This window comes from Oryzias latipes, chromosome 17 (genome assembly GCF_053564925.1).
Source record: "Oryzias latipes strain Hd-rR chromosome 17, Olatipes_Hd-rR_3.1".
Taxonomy (NCBI): Eukaryota; Metazoa; Chordata; class Actinopteri; order Beloniformes; family Adrianichthyidae; genus Oryzias; species Oryzias latipes.
This window is the reverse complement of record NC_136253.1, coordinates 17,261,313-17,282,705: the sequence shown is the minus strand read 5'-3', so window position 1 is coordinate 17,282,705 and position 21,393 is coordinate 17,261,313. Positions and strand designations below refer to the sequence as shown.

Here is a 21,393-nt window from a genome sequence, read left to right as displayed (position 1 = left end):
AAAAAAAAGAAAAGAGCACTAAAGATGAAAAAACACTTGTTTAGAACCTAATCTATCATCCAGTTGAGATGCTTCATCAGTTCAGCCTAAAGGGAAGCAGAAGGCCACTTGATCCAAACAAAAAAAAACTTGTTTTGCGAGTGCATATAAATTCCTGCATATAGTTAGAAATCAGTAAACTTGATTTTCAACTTTAAACTGTTTGTTTTCAAATCCCATATTGCACAGGTGGTTAATGCATAGCTTAAAAAGTATTTTAATTTGCTGTTTGGCATGTTTGGTTTTTATTACATAATGAGTCAAGTGATTCATGAATACACTGATTTTCCAGACAGTGTGTAAAAGTAAAAAAACAATCCCTGCAAAGCCCACCAGGAGCATTTATGGTTTTCTGGAATAAGAAACCTCCTAAGATGCCTCTGGGCAGTGAACATCTTGCTAAGAAAAGTCATTATCCGCGGCTCCATACATGTCCGCCAGCTTCCTGAACCTGGGTCCCCATTCATGCAGGTAGTGGTATTCCTGTTCCGTCTCAGACAAGGCAGAGCCCAGTGAGCTGAGCGACTCCACCACTGAACCGGAGCCCTCGTAAGCATACGTGGCCAATGAGTCATATGGCGGACCTGTTGGGTTGCAGTCGTTCTCCAGAACCTTCTGGTTGATGAATTCCCACACGTCTTCATTGTTGCTGGAGGTCACTGCTGCAGATACCACAGGACCGGAAGTCATGGGAGCCTGCCACAGGTTTGAAGGGTACAGCAGTGTGTCATAGGGGATAATGTCCCGCCTCTGTTTAACAGACTCCTCCAGGGCTGGGGCTGGATGGTATAGTGCACCAATATCAAAAGCCTGAGTGTCCTCCTCGCCACCCCCCTCATCATTGTAGCTCACTACATTATCCCGGACATCCTCTTTGGAGTCGATGAGAGGTTCTTGTTTCCTTCTGCGTTTCAGTGTGGTGAAGAAAATAACAACAACTGCAAGAATCAAGAGAAATGTTTACAGCAAAAGAATAAAGGAGTAACATAGATGTTAGGGTTACGTAATTATCATTTGAAAACACTATACCACTGCAAGAAAGCTGATAGCAAGAAGAAGAAATGGAAATCAGGGTAATTCATGACACAATTTATGTGCTGAACCTATCCAACAATAGGGATGAAATACTTGACCTTGAACACAAATGAATATCTCATAAATTTATAGTAGTTTTCATCAAATTTTAAAAGCCTTCAAGTTTCACTAGCTTTCTCTTCTGTGGAAACAGGAAAATGTAGAAAACTCCAGGAACTGTGACCCTTTGCAGTGGATCTCCTTTACTCTGTTTGAATGCAGCAATGGTGCGATCGACTCTGATGATAGTCATCATCAAGGCGGGGGGTGACCCTTCCCGGTGCGTAGAGCCAACCAAAAACACACGGTTTTTCTATTTATTCCTGGTCTTGTGCCAGAGGCTCCGCATCCTTCACGGCAACCCCATAAGGTTTGACGTCCCCCGCAATGATGTATGTCCACCGAGTGCGGGGTTTGCCTTGAGGTCATTTCCAGCCTGCAGCCCCTGGGTTAAGCTGCAAAATGGCTTACGTTGGACGGTAACAGGGAAGACAGAAAACGTGGCCGATCAAACTGGTGCGGCACTGCAAAACAAGGCAGGAGGCTTGGGGCTGGCACCTTCGGGCTCTTAATGCTCTGTTGGAGACGCGTTGGGGCCACTTGATCTTCTCAATGTTCCTGAGAGCCCGGCTGTCGAAGTAATCTATTCTTGTGGCTAAGCTCTTATTTAAAGGCCATGTCTCCGAACCATAAAACAGGATGGAGAGTACTGCTAGGTTGTGAATCTGGAGCTTTGTCTTGCGTGTGATGTTTTGATGCTGCCAGAGTGGATTTTTGAGAGACTGCAGAGCTGATGCTGCCAACGCCCTTATCCAATGATCCTCTAAAGCACATGTGTCAAACTCAAGGCCCGGGGGCCAAATGTGGCCCACCATGTCATTTTATGTGGCCCCTCAAGAGCATAAAAGTTTTTAATTTATTAAAATAAAAATATAAAAATTGGTGTGTTTTTATTCATATCTAGGGGGAATCGCACTTAAAATATCGGATTGGGCAACTATACTTTAGGACTTAAACTGTCCATATAACCTAACCTGACAGAATCACATTTAAAATGATTTATGCTAAAGTAACAAGCAAACATCTGTTTTTTCATGCAACTGCAATTGTCACTTTAAAAAGTTATAATAAATAAATAATGAGTTATTTAACATTAAGGAGTAGTTACGTTTATTTTTCATTCATGAGTTATATTTGCCCCTTTGAGGACAGCCACTATGCTGATGTGGCCCTCGGTGAAAATGAGTTTGACACCCCTGGTCTAAAGCTACGTTCACACCGGGCATGTGACTCCAGTTCAAGAACACGCATTTAGTCCCTCGTGATCACACTGGACTCTTGGTACTCGATGTCCACCACATACAGTTGTAGGATGCTTGCGCTAAATGTTGACGTGGTGCAAATCTCGCAAACATTACTCCAGGCTTTTTATTTCACAGCTCTGGTCCAATATATGAAAGACTTGGTGTCATAGAAGTCCATCTGGGCTCAAACCATAATTATTAATTTCTCCTTCATGATCAATATTTAAATGCTTGGCACTTCCGTGAAATAAAAGGGAAGTCATCCGTTCGTCACTACCAAATCTGAGTTTAACTTTCAACAGGCCTTCATTTTCTTGAATAATTTGTCTTGAAGACATATTTTGGCTTCACTAATTTCTCTTTAAGTTGTCTGACATGCATGAAATCAAACTGATAAGAGTTGGAGATGGGTTTTGGACAACAGTGTCCCACCCTGGACTACAACAGTACAAGACAAATGACAAAAGTTTGTCCAATGTCACAAAATTAGTAAATTTGTAGCAGTTTATGTTGGGAGAAGCTTTGAATTTTTTTATTACTTACTTAGCAGTATGAGGAGACAGAGAAGAACAGAAACAAGGGCTCCAGTGACGAGTCCAGGAGAGTCACTCATCGCCTCTACATTACAAAGCTCCATGTTGCCTTTATGATCACAGGCACAAACTCTGACAGTGAGCGTGCTGGTGCTGCTCTGAATTGGATAGTCTCCATCAGTGATTACCACAGGAACAAAGTGGACACTCTGCTGGAAGCGGCTGTAGCTGGATCGACGAGTCAAAATCCCAGCAGTGTTGTCTGAAACACAACAAGGTTCTGTCAGAAAATGATTTTTCAGTGCAAAAGTCATTAGCCTGATCAGTGTATCTCATAAGTACATGTGACAGTTTGTACAATCCTCAGCAACACAAAAGCAGCTAAAAAATGAATGATCGACAAAAGATGCAAGTCATTTAATGGGGTTTGAGTATTTGACATGAAATAATCAAAAGCTCTTTGCTCATCATTTCTGCAGACACATGCTTGCAGGTCCTTGGCCTGCCTTCTCAGTCAAACATACCAGTAAGATTAAAATTGACCACATTTCGGCCGTGGGCCACACTTTGGACACGGCAACTCAAGTAAAAGTTATCCAAAAGTTATTTTCAGCATTCTTTATGCTTAACTTAGCATCACGTTTACATTGATTTTTTAACTCCACATGGATAAAACCTGCATCCTCATCAAGCTTGGTAACAATATATATAAAAAAAGCAGGAGCAACAGCCCTTTTTGCAGTGTTTCAAGATGTGGATTCTGTTTATTCACAAAGAAAAGTGAGAAACCATAATAAATCCAAACGTGAATGAACGTATTATCCCTTATAACACATTTTTGGCAAATATTTACAATAAACTCGGATATTATAAAACCAACCCATGCACCCAGCGTCTTCTCATCTACCTGCATTGTCTCGGATAGTAAAGTTGCTTGTGTTGGCCTCATCAGGAGCCAAGCTGAAATAGAAACTGTGTCCTGCTGAAGGAGCATCTGCATCAACAGCTCTGATGGTCTGGATTAGCTGGAAGAGAGATCAACACGCATTTCATCTACATAGCATCCAGCATGGTCCGAGAACATCATAGGAGCTGTTGAGTTGATAAACTAGCTGGTTAGCTCGATGTTTTTTCCTTCATGTCACATTTAAAACATTTGGCAGCTTTTTAGGTAGGTTTTTAGGTAAGTGCTGATATTTAACATTGAATGAAAATAAGAAGTTCCTATTATGCTTACTATATCTAAATGCAACTCATTGCATTACACCAGAAATTAACAGGTAAGTGATTAAGAGTCAAAACGTCATACCATTGCATTACATAAGAGTTTTGGAAAGTGCACTTGAGTGCATTAGTGCCGGCACAACACTTGCTCACTATGCTTATGTCAAGCTGCAATACCTGGCCAACCTTGGTTCTCTCACACACAAAGGTTTCATAATCAGTGGCAAAGGTGGGGGCATTGTCGTTGATGTCCAGCAGGCGAACGTAGACCAGAGTATGGCTGCTCTGATGGGGATGACCTAGAGAGTAAAAAACAGAAAAATTGGACTTGTTTTCAAATTCACACTGTGGTTCATATCACAGCACAAACACTCTCTGGTACCCGCTCACACCCGCTGAGCAGCACTTTGCTAGTCTGAGGACAGAACATTAGCAGCTGAAGATGCAAACAGCTACATTATGTCATGGCCTCAACTTTAAGTCAGACAGAGTTGGGTTTTTTTGTGCAACTTTCTACATTGTATAGATAAGACCTAAAAAATTTTTTGTAACAAACCTCTTAGAGCCTGATTCACTAAGACTTAAAGGGCCTATGCCATGCAAAATCAATTTTTTGAGCTTTAAGTGTATTAAAATTTTAATTCTCTCAGAAAAGAAATCCCAAAGTAGTACTTTGGTCCATTCATGCATTTCTGAGCGTTCTTTTAAAAACCTGCACTCTGAGCATCAGCCCCTCCCAACTCACAAAAACTAGCAGGTTTAAGTGAGAACAGCCCCTTCCAGGAAGAGTCTGCCCACAGGTAACACACACGCACACACACACTTTCTGCACTGAGCTTAGCAGCATAAGTGCTTTCCTTCTATGGTCATCCATCTTTGGAAAATCGTTTGATGTTATTTGTTTTTGTGGACAAAACGCAGACACGCTGCAGACACCGGCTCTAGGATGATGTCATGAAATGGGCGGCGCCCACAAGGAAGCAAAAGCCAGAGCCTCAGAGATCAAGTCGTCTTTCTTTTCTGGGTTGGTAAAGAACTAGGGGAAAATTACTCATATTTAATTTAAAAAAGTGTTCTTTTGTGTGCCAAAGGTAGCATATTATTAATATACATGCACATATAAAATGCTTAAGAATAGCATGGTTTGGGCCCTTTAAAATAAAAAACAAAGTTTTGCTATTTGATCAGAATTAGCAGATGATTTGTTCAAAACACACTATGTACAAACGCCACCATTTTAATTTATCGTGTCATTGATTCTACATTATAAATCAGCGGAAAACAGAGAAGGAGCTCAAGCAATGAGGTGGTGCAGAAACAAATAAAACAGTCTGTCTGCAGCCCTAGAAGAAGGCCTGCTGTGTTTGCAGTGACCTTACAATTTTTATGAACCCATACTCTGCTAATCAGACAAAAGCCCTCAATGGTTAAAAAAAACGACGTAACAAAAAGTAGCTCAAAAACCACAGACTTACGAAATTCTTTTGCAATGACTGAAAAATTATGCCAGGCCTTTTGCTCCCGGTCCAAGTGTTTGAGTAGGAAGACAGATCCATTTCCTGGGTGGATGCCAAATACGTGATCCATGTCAGTGTGTCGTTCAATTGAATATCTGCAACAAACAGGAAGGAATCAAGTGTTACAAAAATCTCATCAAGTAAAGAAAGGTTGATTTCTGATTATTGAAGACACCAACACAATCAGAGAGCAAAATCAAAGTAAACTCAAACTCAAACTTTATTTATTTATATAGTGCCTTTCATTTCAGTTAAAAACACAAAGCGCTTAACATAAAAGCAGATAAAATAATCCTAAAAAAATGAAATTTATTAAGAACACAGGACAATCACACACAGATGGGAATCCTCCCTCACCAGATTCCTCCCTCCACCCACCCAGTTCCCCCAGTAAAACCCTGAACAAATAAAGAACTGCAGCTAAAAGAAGGTCTGGCTTGGTCCTGCTGTGAGGAAATGATATCATGGGGATCCATTTACTCCAAGGCCCAGCCCAACAACGGGGGTCTTTAACACAACGCCCGCCCAACACAGAGCAGCCTAGGGCCCACTCTACAGGTATTAGACCACAGAGCGGGACCCCAGCCAACCCAATGAGAACGGGCACCGCAGCAACAGCACCCCCTACAGGTGAAGCCGGTAGTTCCCCAGAACAATGGATCCCCAAGATGAAACACTGGAGTAAAAAACATCAGAATAAAAAAATTATGATAAAATAACAACAATAAAAATAAAATAAGATATAACAACATTAGTAATTAAAAAATATTAAGTAAAGTAAAATATTAAAAACATAAAGATAATAATAAAAGTCCTTAAAAAAAGAAAAATTAATTAATAGATAAATAATAAAAGACATAAGCAATTACCAAAGTCATGTAAAAGCCAGACTAAAAAGGTGGGTATTGAGCCTCTTTTTAAAAACCTCTACAGTCTCTGCGGCCCTGAGGTTCTCCGGCAGGCTGTTCCACAGGCGAGGACCGTAATGGTGGAATGAGGGCTCACCGTGTGTTTTGGTCCTCACCTTAGGAACAACTAGGGGGCCAGTGCCAGAGGACCTCAGGGTCCGCAAGGGCTCATATTTTAAAATAATATCATTTAAATAAGAAGGCCCAAGACCATTAAAACATTTATAAACCATTAAAAGAATTTTAAAATCAATCCTGAAACGCACAGGGAGCCATTGCAGTGATTTAATGCCGCAATGAAAGTAATGCCACAATGTGGAAAAACTTTAGAAACACAAATCTGTCACATTTTTACAGATGTGAAAGTGGTTACCCAAGGTAGATACATTGGGGCATTTCCAACACTCTGGTAACTTCTACAGTAAACATGTATCCTGTTATGGATTATACAGTATTGAGCTAAACATAGCTTTCTTAACAAGCTATTGTTACAATGACAACATATAAAGACCTGCTCTCAAAGTTTTCAAAATTTGAACTAGACTAATGTTATCAGAATGGCGGTCCCAACCACAGCTCCACACTGTGGAGCCTTTGACACTGACACTTCCCGTGGTGTCCTAATGCGTTTTTGAATAATTCATAGTTTCTATTAATTATTTTACAGTCTACTATTGCTTCAAGAACAGGCAGGATACAAATGGAGTAGGTTTATTAACTCAGCTAAAAGTCCACAAAGCTAAAACAGGGTCAGACAGGCAGGGCCAATGATTGTACATGAGAGTCAGGTGTCTGGCATCCAGGAAGTGTGCGCTGGGGTTGCTGGGAGAACGTTTCAGTGTCTAGAACTCCGTCGGTGACCGGGGGGAGACAGAGCTCTTACTTTGGACAACTATCTTGACTTTTTTGACCTAATGACATGTTGCAAGGGTTGTAGTTACTGGTTTATACTTTCGCTTAACAGCAAAAAGGCCCTGGTTCAAATCCTGGCTGGCACCTTTCTATGTGCAGATTCTATGTGCACCTTTCTATGTGCATGTTCTTCTTGTGCATGCGTGGGTTTTTGCTTGGGCACTCTGCCTTCCTTCCACAAGCTTAAACATTCATCATAGGTTGGGGATTGAAATCGTCTCTACGTGTGAATGTATGTGTTTGTGTGACCCTGTGACCAGTTCTGGGTGTACCCTGCCTTTGCCCAACAGTCACTGGGATAGGCTCCGGCAACCCTGTGTCCACAAAAGGGATTCAGGGAGTTTAGAAAATGGATGGAAATGTAAAATAATGCAAATAATAATTGAATAATGCAAATAATTTAATGAATATTTTATTCAGACTTGTGAAGAGCAATAACTTCAATGTTTATAAACTTGCTTAAGAGTTTTTTTTTCCTTTATACATACTTTTGTCACATCCATATGGTTCATAAACACTTCTAGGAATGTCTAAGAGAAAAGGAACTACTCAAATTAGATCAACATTCAATCAACTGTTAAATAATCAAGCCTCTTTCATTAGTTTTTTCAATCTAAGTTCTTTGAGCCCAAACAAAACATATGCATAATACTTAAATTTTGATTGATTCATTTTGTGAGAATGTGTTAAAATGAAAAGATTTGAGCTTACGTGATTACACGACGAACTTGATCAGGGTCTGTGGCACTAACAGACCCAACAGCTGTGCTGATTGGTGCATCCTCCTTCACTTCCATCAGGTAGTGAGCTTTGCTGAACAGTGGTGGTTCATCAACATCTTCCACCCTGATCTGAACTGTGGCCATGTCTTTAGAGTCTCTCAACATGAAAACATGGTCCTTCTGGCTGTTCCGGACCTGGATTTCTATTGTGTATGAGGATTTTTTCTCATAATCCAAAGGCTGCCAAAAATGATGAAAAAAGAAGAAAGAAAATCAATATTGTATGTTGTAAATATGTTCTGGGAGTGCTGGAAGAAAGATATCAGCATAATAAAGTAATCTTCATTTAACACAAACATAACAGCAACTTAACTTTCTGCTAGGGCAGTGGTGAGAACTACTGTAGGTGTTACAGAAGAGATGAGGATGAAAGTTGGACTGTACCAAGGATCAACGTTGTGCCCCTTCATGTTTGCTGCACGACAGCACTGAAGCACTCATCCTGGCAATTCAGGAACAAGCCCTGAGCACCAGAGCGATAGAGGCTCAGATTTACCACACTAGACAAGACCCAAGGTGTAGACTGTGCAAAGAGCTGACTGAAACAATCCAGCACATAACTGCAGGGTGTAAGATGCTGGCAGGTAAAGCGTACATGGAGCGCCACAATCAAGTGGCTGGAATAATATACAGAAACATGTGTGCAGGATATGAACTGGAATCCGCAAGGTCAAAATGGGAAACACCTCCAAAAGTGGTAGAGAATGAGAGGGCAAAGATCTTGTTGGACTCCAGATCCAGCCTGACAGGAAATGGTAATGGCAAACCAACCAGACATTGTAGTGGTGGATAAAGTACAGAGGAAAGCCGTTGTGGTGGATGTGGCAGTGCCAAGAGATGGAAACATCACAAAGACGGCACATGGGAAACTGGAGAAATACCAGGGACTCAGAGAAGAACTGGAGAAAGCATGGAAAGTGAAGGTGACAGTGGTGCCTGTGGTAATTGGAGCACTCGGGGCAGTAAGACCTCAGATATCTCAGTCCAGAAAAGCTATATATACACACCCTCCCAGTCACTCTCACCTTTTTGACAGTGATGACTCCATTTTGAGTGTTCTTGTCGGTAGAAATATCAAAAATACCCATGCTGTCCCCACTGGTGATACTGAAAGACATCTCTGCATTCCTCCCAATGTCTCTGTCAGTAGCTTGAACGCTTCCAACCACTGTCCCAAACATGGCTGATTCAGGAACACTTAGTTGGTACACACCTGAAAAACAGCACTGACAATAAGCTGCACTGATGTGGAATACATTTGTACATTTGTTTTTATAGAGCCATTTTACCACATGATGTCAAAAATCTGTACTGTTATATTTAGCCAATAAATGTCTTCAAACTAGAAATACAAAAGCAAGCCTCTGAGATCCTGAACAAAATTCTACTACTGCATACTTGACAGGTTGTTTATTTTTGCCTTTTTTGTAAAAAGAAAAAGTCCTTCACATCCTCCTAAATTCAGTCAAATAAATTTATATAATAACATAATAATAAATAAATTTGGGGTATTATGATGATGACATTGGGCAGCAACATCTTAAGACATCTTAAGACGTCAAAACTGTGTTTCTTACATCCTTGCATGAACAACAGCATAGTCAACATTTATTTAAGTTAAATTAAATTAAAAAAACAAAAGCCACAAATGAAACATTGTAAACCAGGGCCATTCAATAAGTAATCTAATTGATCAGATTTTTAAACATCAAAATACCGTCAAGCCAAACATTGTCATTGGCAGATAAAAGTGTGTAATAGCAGCAATGTCTCCCCTTCCCCTGACTGTCACCATTACATATCTTTTTACACTCTGAGGATTCTGCCAGCAAATTTTTCACAGCAGCTAATAATTAGCTTTCATAAACTTTGCAAATGATTAAATTTGCAGCTGAAATTTCAAATCATTCCTTGACTTTTTTATCATATCTATTTTATATTTTAGTCTGATGCTCTTTAGATGTTTGCTCCTCAACTCTAAAATACACTTTTTTGTTGCAGTTGGTGAACTTTTCTTACTTTGAGTGAAGACTGGAGGGTTGTCATTGACATCAGTGAGGGAGATGTTAACTACAGTAGTACCAGTGAGCCCTCCTCTTTGTCCAGCCATGTCTTTGGCTTCGATCACAACCTGGTAGTGCTCCTTTGTCTCACGATCCATATCCTTAGGACCCAAAGCGGTACGAATTACACCTGAGAATAAAACAAACAAGAGAACTCCACGTTTTGTTGTTTCTTTTTTATGTGCGGTAGTTTCCAATGGACAGAATAATTGTAAAGGTCATTAACAATAGACAGTTTCATTTTTAATTATTATAAATTAGTGATCAGTGCTCTAGGTTATAGGTAATTTGTGTGTCCTCCACCTCTCTTGCTCCCTGCTATCACTATAGATCACAATTTCATCTGCAAACATCAATATCCACAGAGATTCCTGTCTAACCTCATGTGTTAGTCTGTCCATCACCACAACAAACATGAAGGAGATCAGAGCTGATCCTAATACTGATCCTATTTCATTCTGGCCTTTTTAATGGAACAGTCTGCCAGACGACCTGTGAGCCGCAGAGCATTGAACATTTAAGAAAAAGCTCAAGACCCATCTTTTAAACTTGACTTTTAGCTAATTCTACTATTTTTTATAGTTTTATTAATTTTGTATGTATGCATTTATCCACTTTATCACATTTTATTATTTTACACCAGAAATTATTCCACGTTTTATTGTTAATTACTTAGTTTTTTTAACCGATTATGGCTACTCAGTTGGATCCTCTCCCTCTGGGTCGGCTGCTATTCAGGTGCGGCAGCTCCAGATAGGGACCGTTATCGCCATCCTTGCTGTGGTGTGGCTGGGTCCCCGCCTGCAATGCTGCACCCGGCTGGCTATGCAAGCTATCCACAGAGAGGGAGGTTCCAAATATTAGGATTTAAACCAATAAACTTTTTCCATTCTCAGCTTCTTTCCCAATGTTTATCTCTATCATCTAAGGGGGTGGAAAGTGTGAATGGGGTTAGAGATTCTGTGTGGGTCGGGGGCAGGGCTGAGAATAGGGGGGATTTATTTTTATTGACATATTGATGTGCTCATTTATTATTTGTTTGTTCCGGTGTAAGGAACTTTGGGTTATGTTCTATATTAAAAAACTGCAATATGAATAAAGATAGACTTGATTTGATCCTTGGTGCAATCCCACCTCCACCTCTGAGACATGAACAGCACATCTCACTGCTGTCTTACTCCAGCGGTGAGATGGACACAGAAATTAAAATAAAAACCCACTCCAACCTTAACCCTTCCCCCTTCCCTCCGTTAGTACATGCATCCCATTACACACAGTTAATACTTATTATAAAAACAACTTGTAAGAGGAACTTGAAACAGCTTAAAACAGTATACTGGGAATCTATTCCTACCAAGGAGTCAGCTCAGCCACAAAAAAATCAATACAGTGCAACACCCAGACCGGCACAGCAAGGGTGAGAACCACTGCAACAACCCTAGACCAAACCGGCAATTTGTGGCACTAAGAATCCCTACTGGGGCTAAAATCATAAAAAGAAACAGATGTTCTGAAGTGTCATAGTTCTCTGTTATTATTATGTTTGCAATGTCTGCACTCATACTGGTAGTTTAATAGGCTTGAATGTTTTCTGCTCTTGCAAATTGATTTGTTTATAATTTTCTGTTAATGAAGAGATAAAGCATTCATTTTATGTGATAAAAATTCACAGTAAGGAGTTTTATATTGGAAACATTCAGTACTAAATGTACTGAGAGCTAAAGTGAGGAAAGGGTTTTTGTTTCAAATTTCTTGCACAGAATGACTTGTTTGTTCTACTCACTGGACTACGTAGCAGAAAAAGAAGCTGTAAGTAAAAAAGTGACTGGATTTGGTTGCAAAACTGTCACATTTATATTCAGTCTGTGTCCTTTGTCTTCTTTAATTTTGTAACATTTGCAAAATGGCATTATTCTGCTGAATGGATGGATGACTGTCAAAATACCAGTGGTGGGGTCCACAGAGAAGTATGGGTGTCCCCGGCTGATGCTGTAGAACAGCTTGGCACCAATCCCATACATGCTATCGTCTGCATCTGTAGCCGTCACCTGGATCACCGGCGTTCCTGGAAGATTCACATTAACAAGTTAGGAAAAAGTCCCCGAATGGTTTGATCACTGTGCAAATAAAATGTGAAGGACGGGAAATACTCACCAACATCAGACCTCTCAGGTATGCTGGCAGTGTACACCTCCTGGCTGAACTGTGGCTCATTATCATTCATGTCCTGGAGTTTAATGATGAACTCTGTTTCTGGCTCCAGCTGCAGACCTGTCTGTTTGTTGACCACTGTGGCTTTGAGCTTGTAAAAAGCCTTTTCCTCACGGTCCAGGCGCCGAGTGGCGTGCAGGAACCCTTTGCTCTCATCAATGACAAAGATGGTGCCGGCCCCCTCGCCAGAGAGAACGTACTTGACAGAGCCGTTGTCCGGATCCTTGTCAGACTGGAGCTGCAGAAAGACCCAAACATGTAAAACACTTTACACATCACAGTGCAAAGATACTATTATATGGGAACATTTTCTCAACCTGGCTTCCCCAAATTAGACTTGTATATGTATATTTCTATAAAGAAATTAAATAGATTTATTGAAAAACGAGTGCCTTATTACCTTGACTTTTTTACTTTCTCTTTTTTTGGCTCATAGGAAAAAAAATTCTGAAACCTGATAATCTTTTTCTGAAGTTTGGTGGTTGATTGCAAAAAAGAAAACTGATCTCAAGTACCCACTGAAGGCAAAAAAGGCTGCTTTTGGAATATTGCACTTTCTGTTTGTTTTTATGCCTAAAACTGTTTTAGACCATAACGTTAAAGCTATAGAATGTGGCTTGGATTTGCTGCATACTGACTACACAAGCTTTTCTTTACTATTAATACGAAAAACAAAAACAAATAAGATACAAATGATGTCCACACAAACTATTGTTGCATAGATGTTTACAGAAAGGTTTTGATCATAGATAGTTTACAACAACTGTAAAATGTGTTCATTATTACATGGTGCAGCCTTTTAGAAATGATGCAATAACCATCATAAATATGAGGCAGATAAAGTTTTATTACGAGGCTTCCTGTTCCATCTTTACATGCCACTTATTATCTGATTGACATCATGTTCTAAATGATTATTAATTTTGGTAAATCAACTCCTACCTGGGAATTATCATTAATTTCTTGAGAACATTTTCTATTAACTACAGGTTGTCTTGACTGCCTGTGAGGAAAACATCTGAAACAAAAACTCCTACATGTCATTTGCATGCAAAGTGCAATCGAACATGTAGATGAGCAAATCAAAGTAAAAGGATTTTAGAAAACGCTCATAACTTGCTATTGTTTTCTAATTTCCTGGTTAAAACTTTTGTGCTTTAGCATCAGATTTTGCCAAATCATTTTTACAGACATGTCAGCACTTGAATTTACAAAGAAAGTAAACCACATTTTAAAAGCATAAACTTTCTCCTCGTGCTGTGATGACCGAAATTCTGTCCTTTATCCCATCATGTTATGCTTTCCAATGGTCACTAATCAGAAAGTGGGTCATTGACTGATGTTGTTTATGTTTTTATGTAAGTGTTTCCAAGTTTTGCATATCCCGAGGTGTCATCACAGGCATAATGTTTATGCATTTAGCCACCATCCTTAAAGCAAGACACAAGAATGTTGATTTTCGCCCTTATTCTTCATTATCTGGCAAAATATTGTCTTTATTCTATTTGTCTGCGTTTTTTAGGTGTGGCCACCTGACCTGTCAGAATGACCGTCTCTCGCACCTAATTGTTTTTTGAAAAATATTGTCATCAGTCTAAGACAAAATAATGAAGAGGTAAACCAGATTTAAGCACAATTTCTAATTAAATCAGGTTCTACAACCAATTAGAATACATCTAGCCGGTATGGTTTTGGATGCAGAACTAGGAAGACACTCTCTAGATGAAATATGTAAACATAAGTCAAACCTTTTACTGTAAATTGATGACAAATACCTCAATTTTATACCTGATTCCCTTTTTCCTTTAAATGTGTGTACTGATCCCAATTGTTTACTCCTCAGATAGCCTTTCTTTTATTTAAATAACAGCTGGGAGACAGCGGGACAGCACTTACCCTGCCAATATACTGGTAGTCAGTCCCGGTATACTCCTCCATCACGGAAAACTGGTTCCACATCCAGCCTCGCTTTACTCTTTTAGGCAGCGTCTCTTCTCTGACTTCTGCCTTTCCTTCCTGTTGGTCTACATTCTGCCCTTTCAAAGACATTGCATCCACTGAAGGACAGAGAAAGAGCCACACAATACCCAATGTAATGGTCCTCATAACTCCTGAGAACACAGATGGAGAATGATCCATCTCAACAGCTTGATCTCTTTGAGTTTGAGTGGAGGATCACCGCCCGTCAGCTCATTTGGTTGCTGGAATCAGCTGTAAATAAAAACGGAAAAAAGATGTTAGTTCTCAAGATATGCTGGGGAACAAATATGTAAGACGGTAAATCACCACAGCTTTTATTAAACTACAAGATCTAACCGTGTCACTCAGTCTGTCATTAAGGGTTATGACTACAAGTTTTATAGACAACTACATTTACTCAATTACATTTCTCTGGGTAAATTTTGGTAAAAATAGTTCTTTATTGAGTAGCTTTTCTAAGATATACTTCTATACTAAATCATACTTCTTTATACTATTACTAAAGTAGATGTATGATGATCAACCTCAGTTACATTGGGCTTTACATATTGATGTGTAAACCCTTTGTACCATTTATTCTTCGGGCACATAAAGGTTTTTTTAAAATTACAATAAAATAGAAGAAAAACAAGCTTCATGACTCCACATCATTTATAAGCTGCAGGTTTTTAGCAAAACTTCAAAAATAGTAAGTTACTTTTTGTACCAGTAATTCAAAATGTATTGGAACATCTGCAAATATGTTTTAGACCATAAATTACGTAAATTCAAACTAGTACTCAAAACTTTAATATTATCACCGTATCCTTTTTTTATTTCTCAGATAGGTATTTGGATGACAACTTCTTACTATTTGCATTTTAGTTCTACTTGAATGATATTTTTGTAGTAATGCTACTTTAACTTAAGGATCATTTTTGGATCCTCTCTGGGTATCATCGGTTCATAACTTTACTGGGAAATTTCCTCAGTATGTTTTTTAAACGCTGTCTTATCTGTTTTTCTTAGGAGCTTTAAGACATGTTGATCAGATCAGATTTAAGGCTTGGCAGATGTTTTTTCTCACTATGACTTTTAACAATGAACTCTATCATCAGCTAAAACTGTGCTGCATCATTTAAAAAAAAAAGGGGAGCTGCAGGTGGGATTCACTGATCACCAATTTGAAGTTTTGTGGTTTGCTCCACTGAGCATCAGAGGAAACCTGTTATGCTGCTTTTCAGCAGAGCGCTTTTGTGTCCTTTAGATAGATTTATGTAATATTTACATAGCAAACCTCCGTATTTAAAAGTTAATGTTGTTATTTTTGTGAATATTTACATAGAAGCCTGTAGACAGCTAATTGTTTTAATAAATACTTTAGGTAACGCTACTGAACTTCACAGGATGAAAATGCAGAATGGCCCTCACAGATGTTTCAATGTTGTATTTTTTTTTTATAATTCGCAAGACGCGTTTTCATTGAAAACATCTCTGCACAATTTAATATATAATAAGTTCCCAATTGTGGTCATCCAAGTTTTTTATTTCACAGCGTTTCAATACAGCAAAGAAAAAATATACTCTGAATCAGGAGAAGCTTTGGTGACATTTTCTGTTTAGGATTTGCTTAACACTTTAGACTTTTTATAAACCAAATCCGTGTCAAACATGTTAATAATTACAACATCCATATGATGGAAACGTCAAAATAATTATTGTACAATTAACAACAGTAATATAATACTAACAGGTTTGAAAAGGAGCAGGCAGACGCTTTGACACCTTTCATGTTAAAATGATCATTATAGTTTTACAATCATGAACGTGTTATTTTTAATCAGTATGCAAAAATGATAGAAGTAACAATAACATTCATGTACCGCTTTGTGTTCATGTTACCTTCAGAAAGCATTTTGACACCAATTGCCTTTAAGTCGGTGCTAAATCTGCTCTTTTGATTTGCTGATTTAATAAAGTTTAATGGTCAATAAGGCAAAATGTGAAACTCCTTCAGATGTTTCCTAAACCAGTCCGGATAACTTTAGAAATGAAATCTGTCATAGAAATACATTTAACTTGAAAGCTTTGGCTGCAGATAAATGTCACTCTGTCTTATATACCAACCATGCAAACACTAGTTTTTATAGTTTTCACAATCTGCAGTGTTTGATGGCTTCTCAATGACCCAAATTAACAAGAGAAGTGATTACTGTTATGAATTATGGAGTTATTTAGTTAAATTGACCGCATGATTTATGGGGAAATGACTAATTACTCTTTAAAAAACAAAACAAATGCAACCCCCCCCACACACCTACACACGTACACACAAACACACACACACAAACATACATTAACATACAGTGCACAAAGACTTCTGTGTGTCATCAGAGCCAATCAACATGAAGAGCATTTTCAGGCCTTCATTAGCATTCAGAGCTTCTGTGATGATGTGTGCTCAGCAGACGATCACATCACCTGAGTCCATCAAACACTCCTCCTTTTTTAATCTGTAGGTCTCCAACTGACAGAGATGATCCATCAAGATCTATCATGAAATTAAACCACTCAACAGTTTGAATTTTCTTTTCTGAATGGTTAGGAAATTTAATTGATGAGAATTTACTTAATCAAGAATTAAAAAGTATTAGAAAAAGACTGCACATTTTCTGACTGCAGATAAAAACAGCTGTATTCCAACATGAAGTTTAAATGATCTTAGTAAACACTTTAAGCATAAAACCACTCACAGTGCACGGAACTTTCCCGCTGTTGGAGCTGCAGTTTAAAAGCTTTGTTGTGTTGCCTCCAGTTATTTCAGTCGTTCCGGCATTTTTGCTGGTAATTTCTTCATTTTTTAATTAATGAAACAGAAAAATGTATTTTTCAGAAAAGTATCGATGAGATAAGGTTTCACAAGAGCGTTCAGACAGTGAACAGCGCTCCAAAGCAGGAGGTTAACTGTCTCTTTTCTTTGGAATTTTTTTTAATGTAAAAAAAAGGAACACGTTGTTTTAGACTGACAAAAAAGTCTTCTAAGTTAGCAATTAAAAACTTTTTTTAGTGTTTATAGCATAAAAACTCTGTTTGTCACTGTGAAGAAACCTACATCTTCTAACAGAGATATCAAAACAGATGGATTTATATGTGAGAAAAGATAGAATTAATTGTATTAAATAAATGAATTTGTCATTTAAATGACAAATTCTTGGCTGTAATGTTTATGTAAATTTGATTTCTAATGATTAACACGTCATTTCTTTTTTACACTAAAAGCTTCCTTACAAATAGCAGGATTCTGTACGAAAAGACAATAAAATCAGCTGAGTGCAGAGGAACTCCTGAGGAAAACCTGTTTATTACAGATTAATCACCCAGGAAAGTCATTTGAATGTAATCCTTCATTTCCCAAGATATTACAAAAATCCTTTCTCTGAACAAACCGATAGAAAAGCACAAAATTCTGTCTTTGTTTTTTTATTTCTCAGCTTTGGTGAAGTCGAGAAAGTTTGCACCTCCACGTCAGCCTTTGTGCTTCTCAGCACTGTTTGCAGACATTATGTTAAAGGCAAATGTAGGTTGAGGTTATTCACAAGAAAAAGTGAAGACCACCCTCACACTGGAATGGTGCTTTAAAAAAAAGAGCTATTTTAGGCTTTTGCAAACAAAAGCAGCCATTGTTAACCTTTACAATCAGGATCAATAAAACCCGACGCACTCTGGTACAGTGAACAGACTTCAGGGTCCTTCAGTCAACAAACCAAGTTTGTATATTTAACAGACTTTTCAGATCCCTTTGAGTGAGTCAGTAAGAAATGCACACAATTAGCAAATAGATAAATATTTAGAATAATCCTACTTTTTCCCGCTGACGTATATAATAGCACACCACAAAATCAACTAATTATGTACTCCGAAAATGTTTGACGTCATATTTAACGATAAACCAAAATTACTTAAAAAAGGAAAGCTTCACAATGCTCATAACATACCACAATAAAACATCTAAGTAATGGGATTTTATCATCATAAGGGGTTTTAATAACTTGAAGTGAATTCATGTGACTCTTACTAATTATGGAATGATATTTAACTGATCTAAATCAGATTAAGGATTTTTATCCACCTGTTTTAAAGTTTTTTTCTGAAAGATTCATAACACCTTAGGTGCATTTTTATTTGCAAAGGATAAACAACTTACTTATACTTTTAAATTATTTTTTGAACAATAATGTCACTCACTGGGAATCCTTTACACACAACATTGGGCTGGTTTCTCATTTCAGAATCAGAAAAGCATATTTGCAAAAAGTTGACAGTTAAACTTAACCAAAGGTGTTATTCTGAATGTCAAATAAGCTTGAAATGGAACATAAAATAATGATTTCACACACAAAACCCTTACATTTGATACATACATTTATGATTTTATGCAAAAATCGAATTTAGAATAATATCAATGCTATCATAAACAGAGGGATAAGAAGAAAAAAACCTGAATGAAGCACAACCAATTTTTAAAAAACGTTTCATGTATCAGAAGTCCATGAAAAATATATTTAAATATTTTTTAACAACAAACTGTCACTCTGCCATCAGACCACGTAAGTGAATTCTGGTTCATAAGCGATGTAATTTCTATTTATTAAATTGCATTCTTGGACCAAAGTCTGTATCAAAAGCTGGACTTTCTTTGCACTGAGGTATCTGAGGTTCTGTTTTGATTGTATGTTTTAGAGCAAAATATGGTTGTAATAAAAATATGAAGAAGAACTTTGCCAGCAGCTGAATGCAAAGTGTTTCCACATATAGATTTTGCGTTTGTGCTTTAGAGAACAACATATATATAGATAGAAGAACCTGAAGGGGTCTGCTTTCCTCCGAGGCACAAAGTGACAGAATGACCACAAGGAAGGACAGATTAAAAAATCAAAAATATTTGCATAAAGATGGGCACAAAAAAGGGAAATAAACGGCAGCAGAGTTACAGCGACTATCAGCGGGAGTCAGGGACACTCACCGGGATGGACGCTCCTGCAGGCGGGGACGCACGCGGGACTGGCTGCGCCGCGCAGCGCCGCGCAGCTTTGCTCCATCTCCACCCCAAACACCGCCCACAGGCTACAGGCATAGAAAAGGTGCACCTCCCTGTTCAACACAGGCTTTAGCATATATTTCACACAATTTATAGAAAACAAAAAGCGTTACAGAAAAGGTCAAACATTAATCTGACAGGGAAGGCTTTTATTTTGAAACATCAGGAATAATATATGGAATCTAGCCACAGGGGTTGCAAGCCAGTAACTTCTGTGCCGGTCCCAAGCCCGGATAAATAGAGAGGGTTGCGTCAGGAAGGGCATCCGGCGTAAAAAATTGCCAAAATAACCATGCGAAGAGGAATAATATATGGAATGAAATAATTCATCCCGTTGATTATCTATGAAGATAAAAATGCTTTTCATATTATCAGCTGTAAGGCTCAAACGTGTTTGCAAAAATTAAAATAATTGCAAATTTAACCAATTTAAAACATTTCTGAGTACATGTTTTTAATACAATTCATAAACATTTGACTTCTATTTTAATCTATTTTTGACATTGTATAGAAATGTCAAACTAGAATTCTACAGAGTAAAGTTGAAAACTTACCTTGAAAATTTTCAGTTTGTCTGTTTTTTACTGTTCCAAAATAAAATATCTTAAAAATAAGATTTGTTAGTGGGATTTTTTTTTCCCACTGTCCTAATTGTCCAAAAAGCAGAGCTGTGAATTATTTAGCAAAAATTAAGAGAGAGGCTCTTCAACAAGACTGTCCAAATCTGCTAAAAAACTGTCAAAGTAAAACATGTTCAATTTTTGGTTGTTTTTACAACATTAAATATTCAGAAAAGTGGGATAAATAATTATTTCTAAAACTCAGTAGAACTAAAATGACAAATTTCTGAAATGCAATTCAGGCAGATATCTTTTTTTCGTTCCACTTTCACAAAAATTTGAGTTTCACAAGAGAGGAAACCTTTTCATGACCACAAATATAATAATAGAGAGTAATATGAATTTTATGTTAATCAGATCGATTCAAAAGTCTAATTATTTAAAAAAACATTTTTTTTAGAGATTTTATGTATTTAGACCTAAAAGAGTATTAGGTTTTTTTTAAATAACAATACTTGTGGTTGCAAAATTGTCAAAAAAAAAACCTATTATGTTTTTACTCATCACTTATTAGGGCAGTTGCTTTTATTCTAGTATTTGTGATGTGGTTAAATCATGCCATTATTCCCTGAAACATAATAGTGAGACTTAAAAATATGAAAAAGATCTTTAATTATTACAAAATAACACAAACATATACACACTTATGCAGTTTCACCAAAAGCTCATTTGCAGGACTCCAGACTTAAGAAGAACAATTTTTCTTTGATCCAATTTGATGGTTTCTTTTAAATTATTGCCTCAATGTCAAACAAACAACGATACAAAATGCCTAAGCTCTTTTGAATACATAGAGTTGTCACAACACAATTAAAATGATCAGGTTTACAACCGAATAATGTTTATAAGTGGAAAAAGGAGAGAAAAGGGTTTTGACCAAAACTGTTATTGAAAAAGCATTAAATTCATTTTACAGTCATTTTAATTCAATCCATTTTATTTGAACAAGGCAGTAATGTAATAAAAACAGACATCTTGACATCTCCTATGGGAATGTGGACTTTGACAACAGTTCCGAGACTAAACAGCATAAAATTAAACTGTTCACTTGATCTTAATTCTCATGATCTTATTAAACCCACAGATTCGAGTAAAAGAAAATCCAACCCACGTCTTGTTTAGCTAATTTAGAGCCATGCCAGTTCACTT

General features: G+C 37.7%; 1 protein-coding gene across 1 annotated transcript; it reads right to left on the bottom strand.

Annotated features, from left to right (window-relative positions):
• Positions 1–260: 260 nt before the first annotated feature.
• Positions 261–19,678, bottom strand: LOC101158634 (cadherin-6). The gene is made up of 12 exons (XM_004078930.5): positions 19,550–19,678; positions 14,464–14,778; positions 12,511–12,805; positions 12,302–12,421; positions 10,313–10,486; positions 9,319–9,506; positions 8,223–8,473; positions 5,650–5,786; positions 4,352–4,473; positions 3,858–3,975; positions 2,961–3,212; positions 261–977 (listed from the first exon to the last, which is right to left on the bottom strand). The coding sequence occupies exons 2-12, from the start codon at positions 14,704–14,706 to the stop codon at positions 439–441; spliced, it is 2,439 nt and encodes an 812-aa protein (XP_004078978.1). The 5' UTR covers positions 14,707–14,778; positions 19,550–19,678; the 3' UTR covers positions 261–438.
• Between the last annotated feature and the right edge of the window lie 1,715 nt (positions 19,679–21,393).

Excerpts from the sequence above, each read along its gene's own strand:
- LOC101158634 (XM_004078930.5), bottom strand. The coding sequence starts at position 14,706 with ATGGATCATTCTCCATCTGTGTTCTCAGGAGTTATGAGGACCATTACA. Across the intron at positions 12,806-14,463 it reads ACTACCAGTATATTGGCAGG|CTCCAGTCTGACAAGGATCC; the intron begins GTAAGTGCTGTC and ends GTCTTTCTGCAG. Across the intron at positions 978-2,960 it reads CTGTCTCCTCATACTGCTAA|TTGTTGTTATTTTCTTCACC; the intron begins GTAAGTAATAAA and ends TGATTCTTGCAG.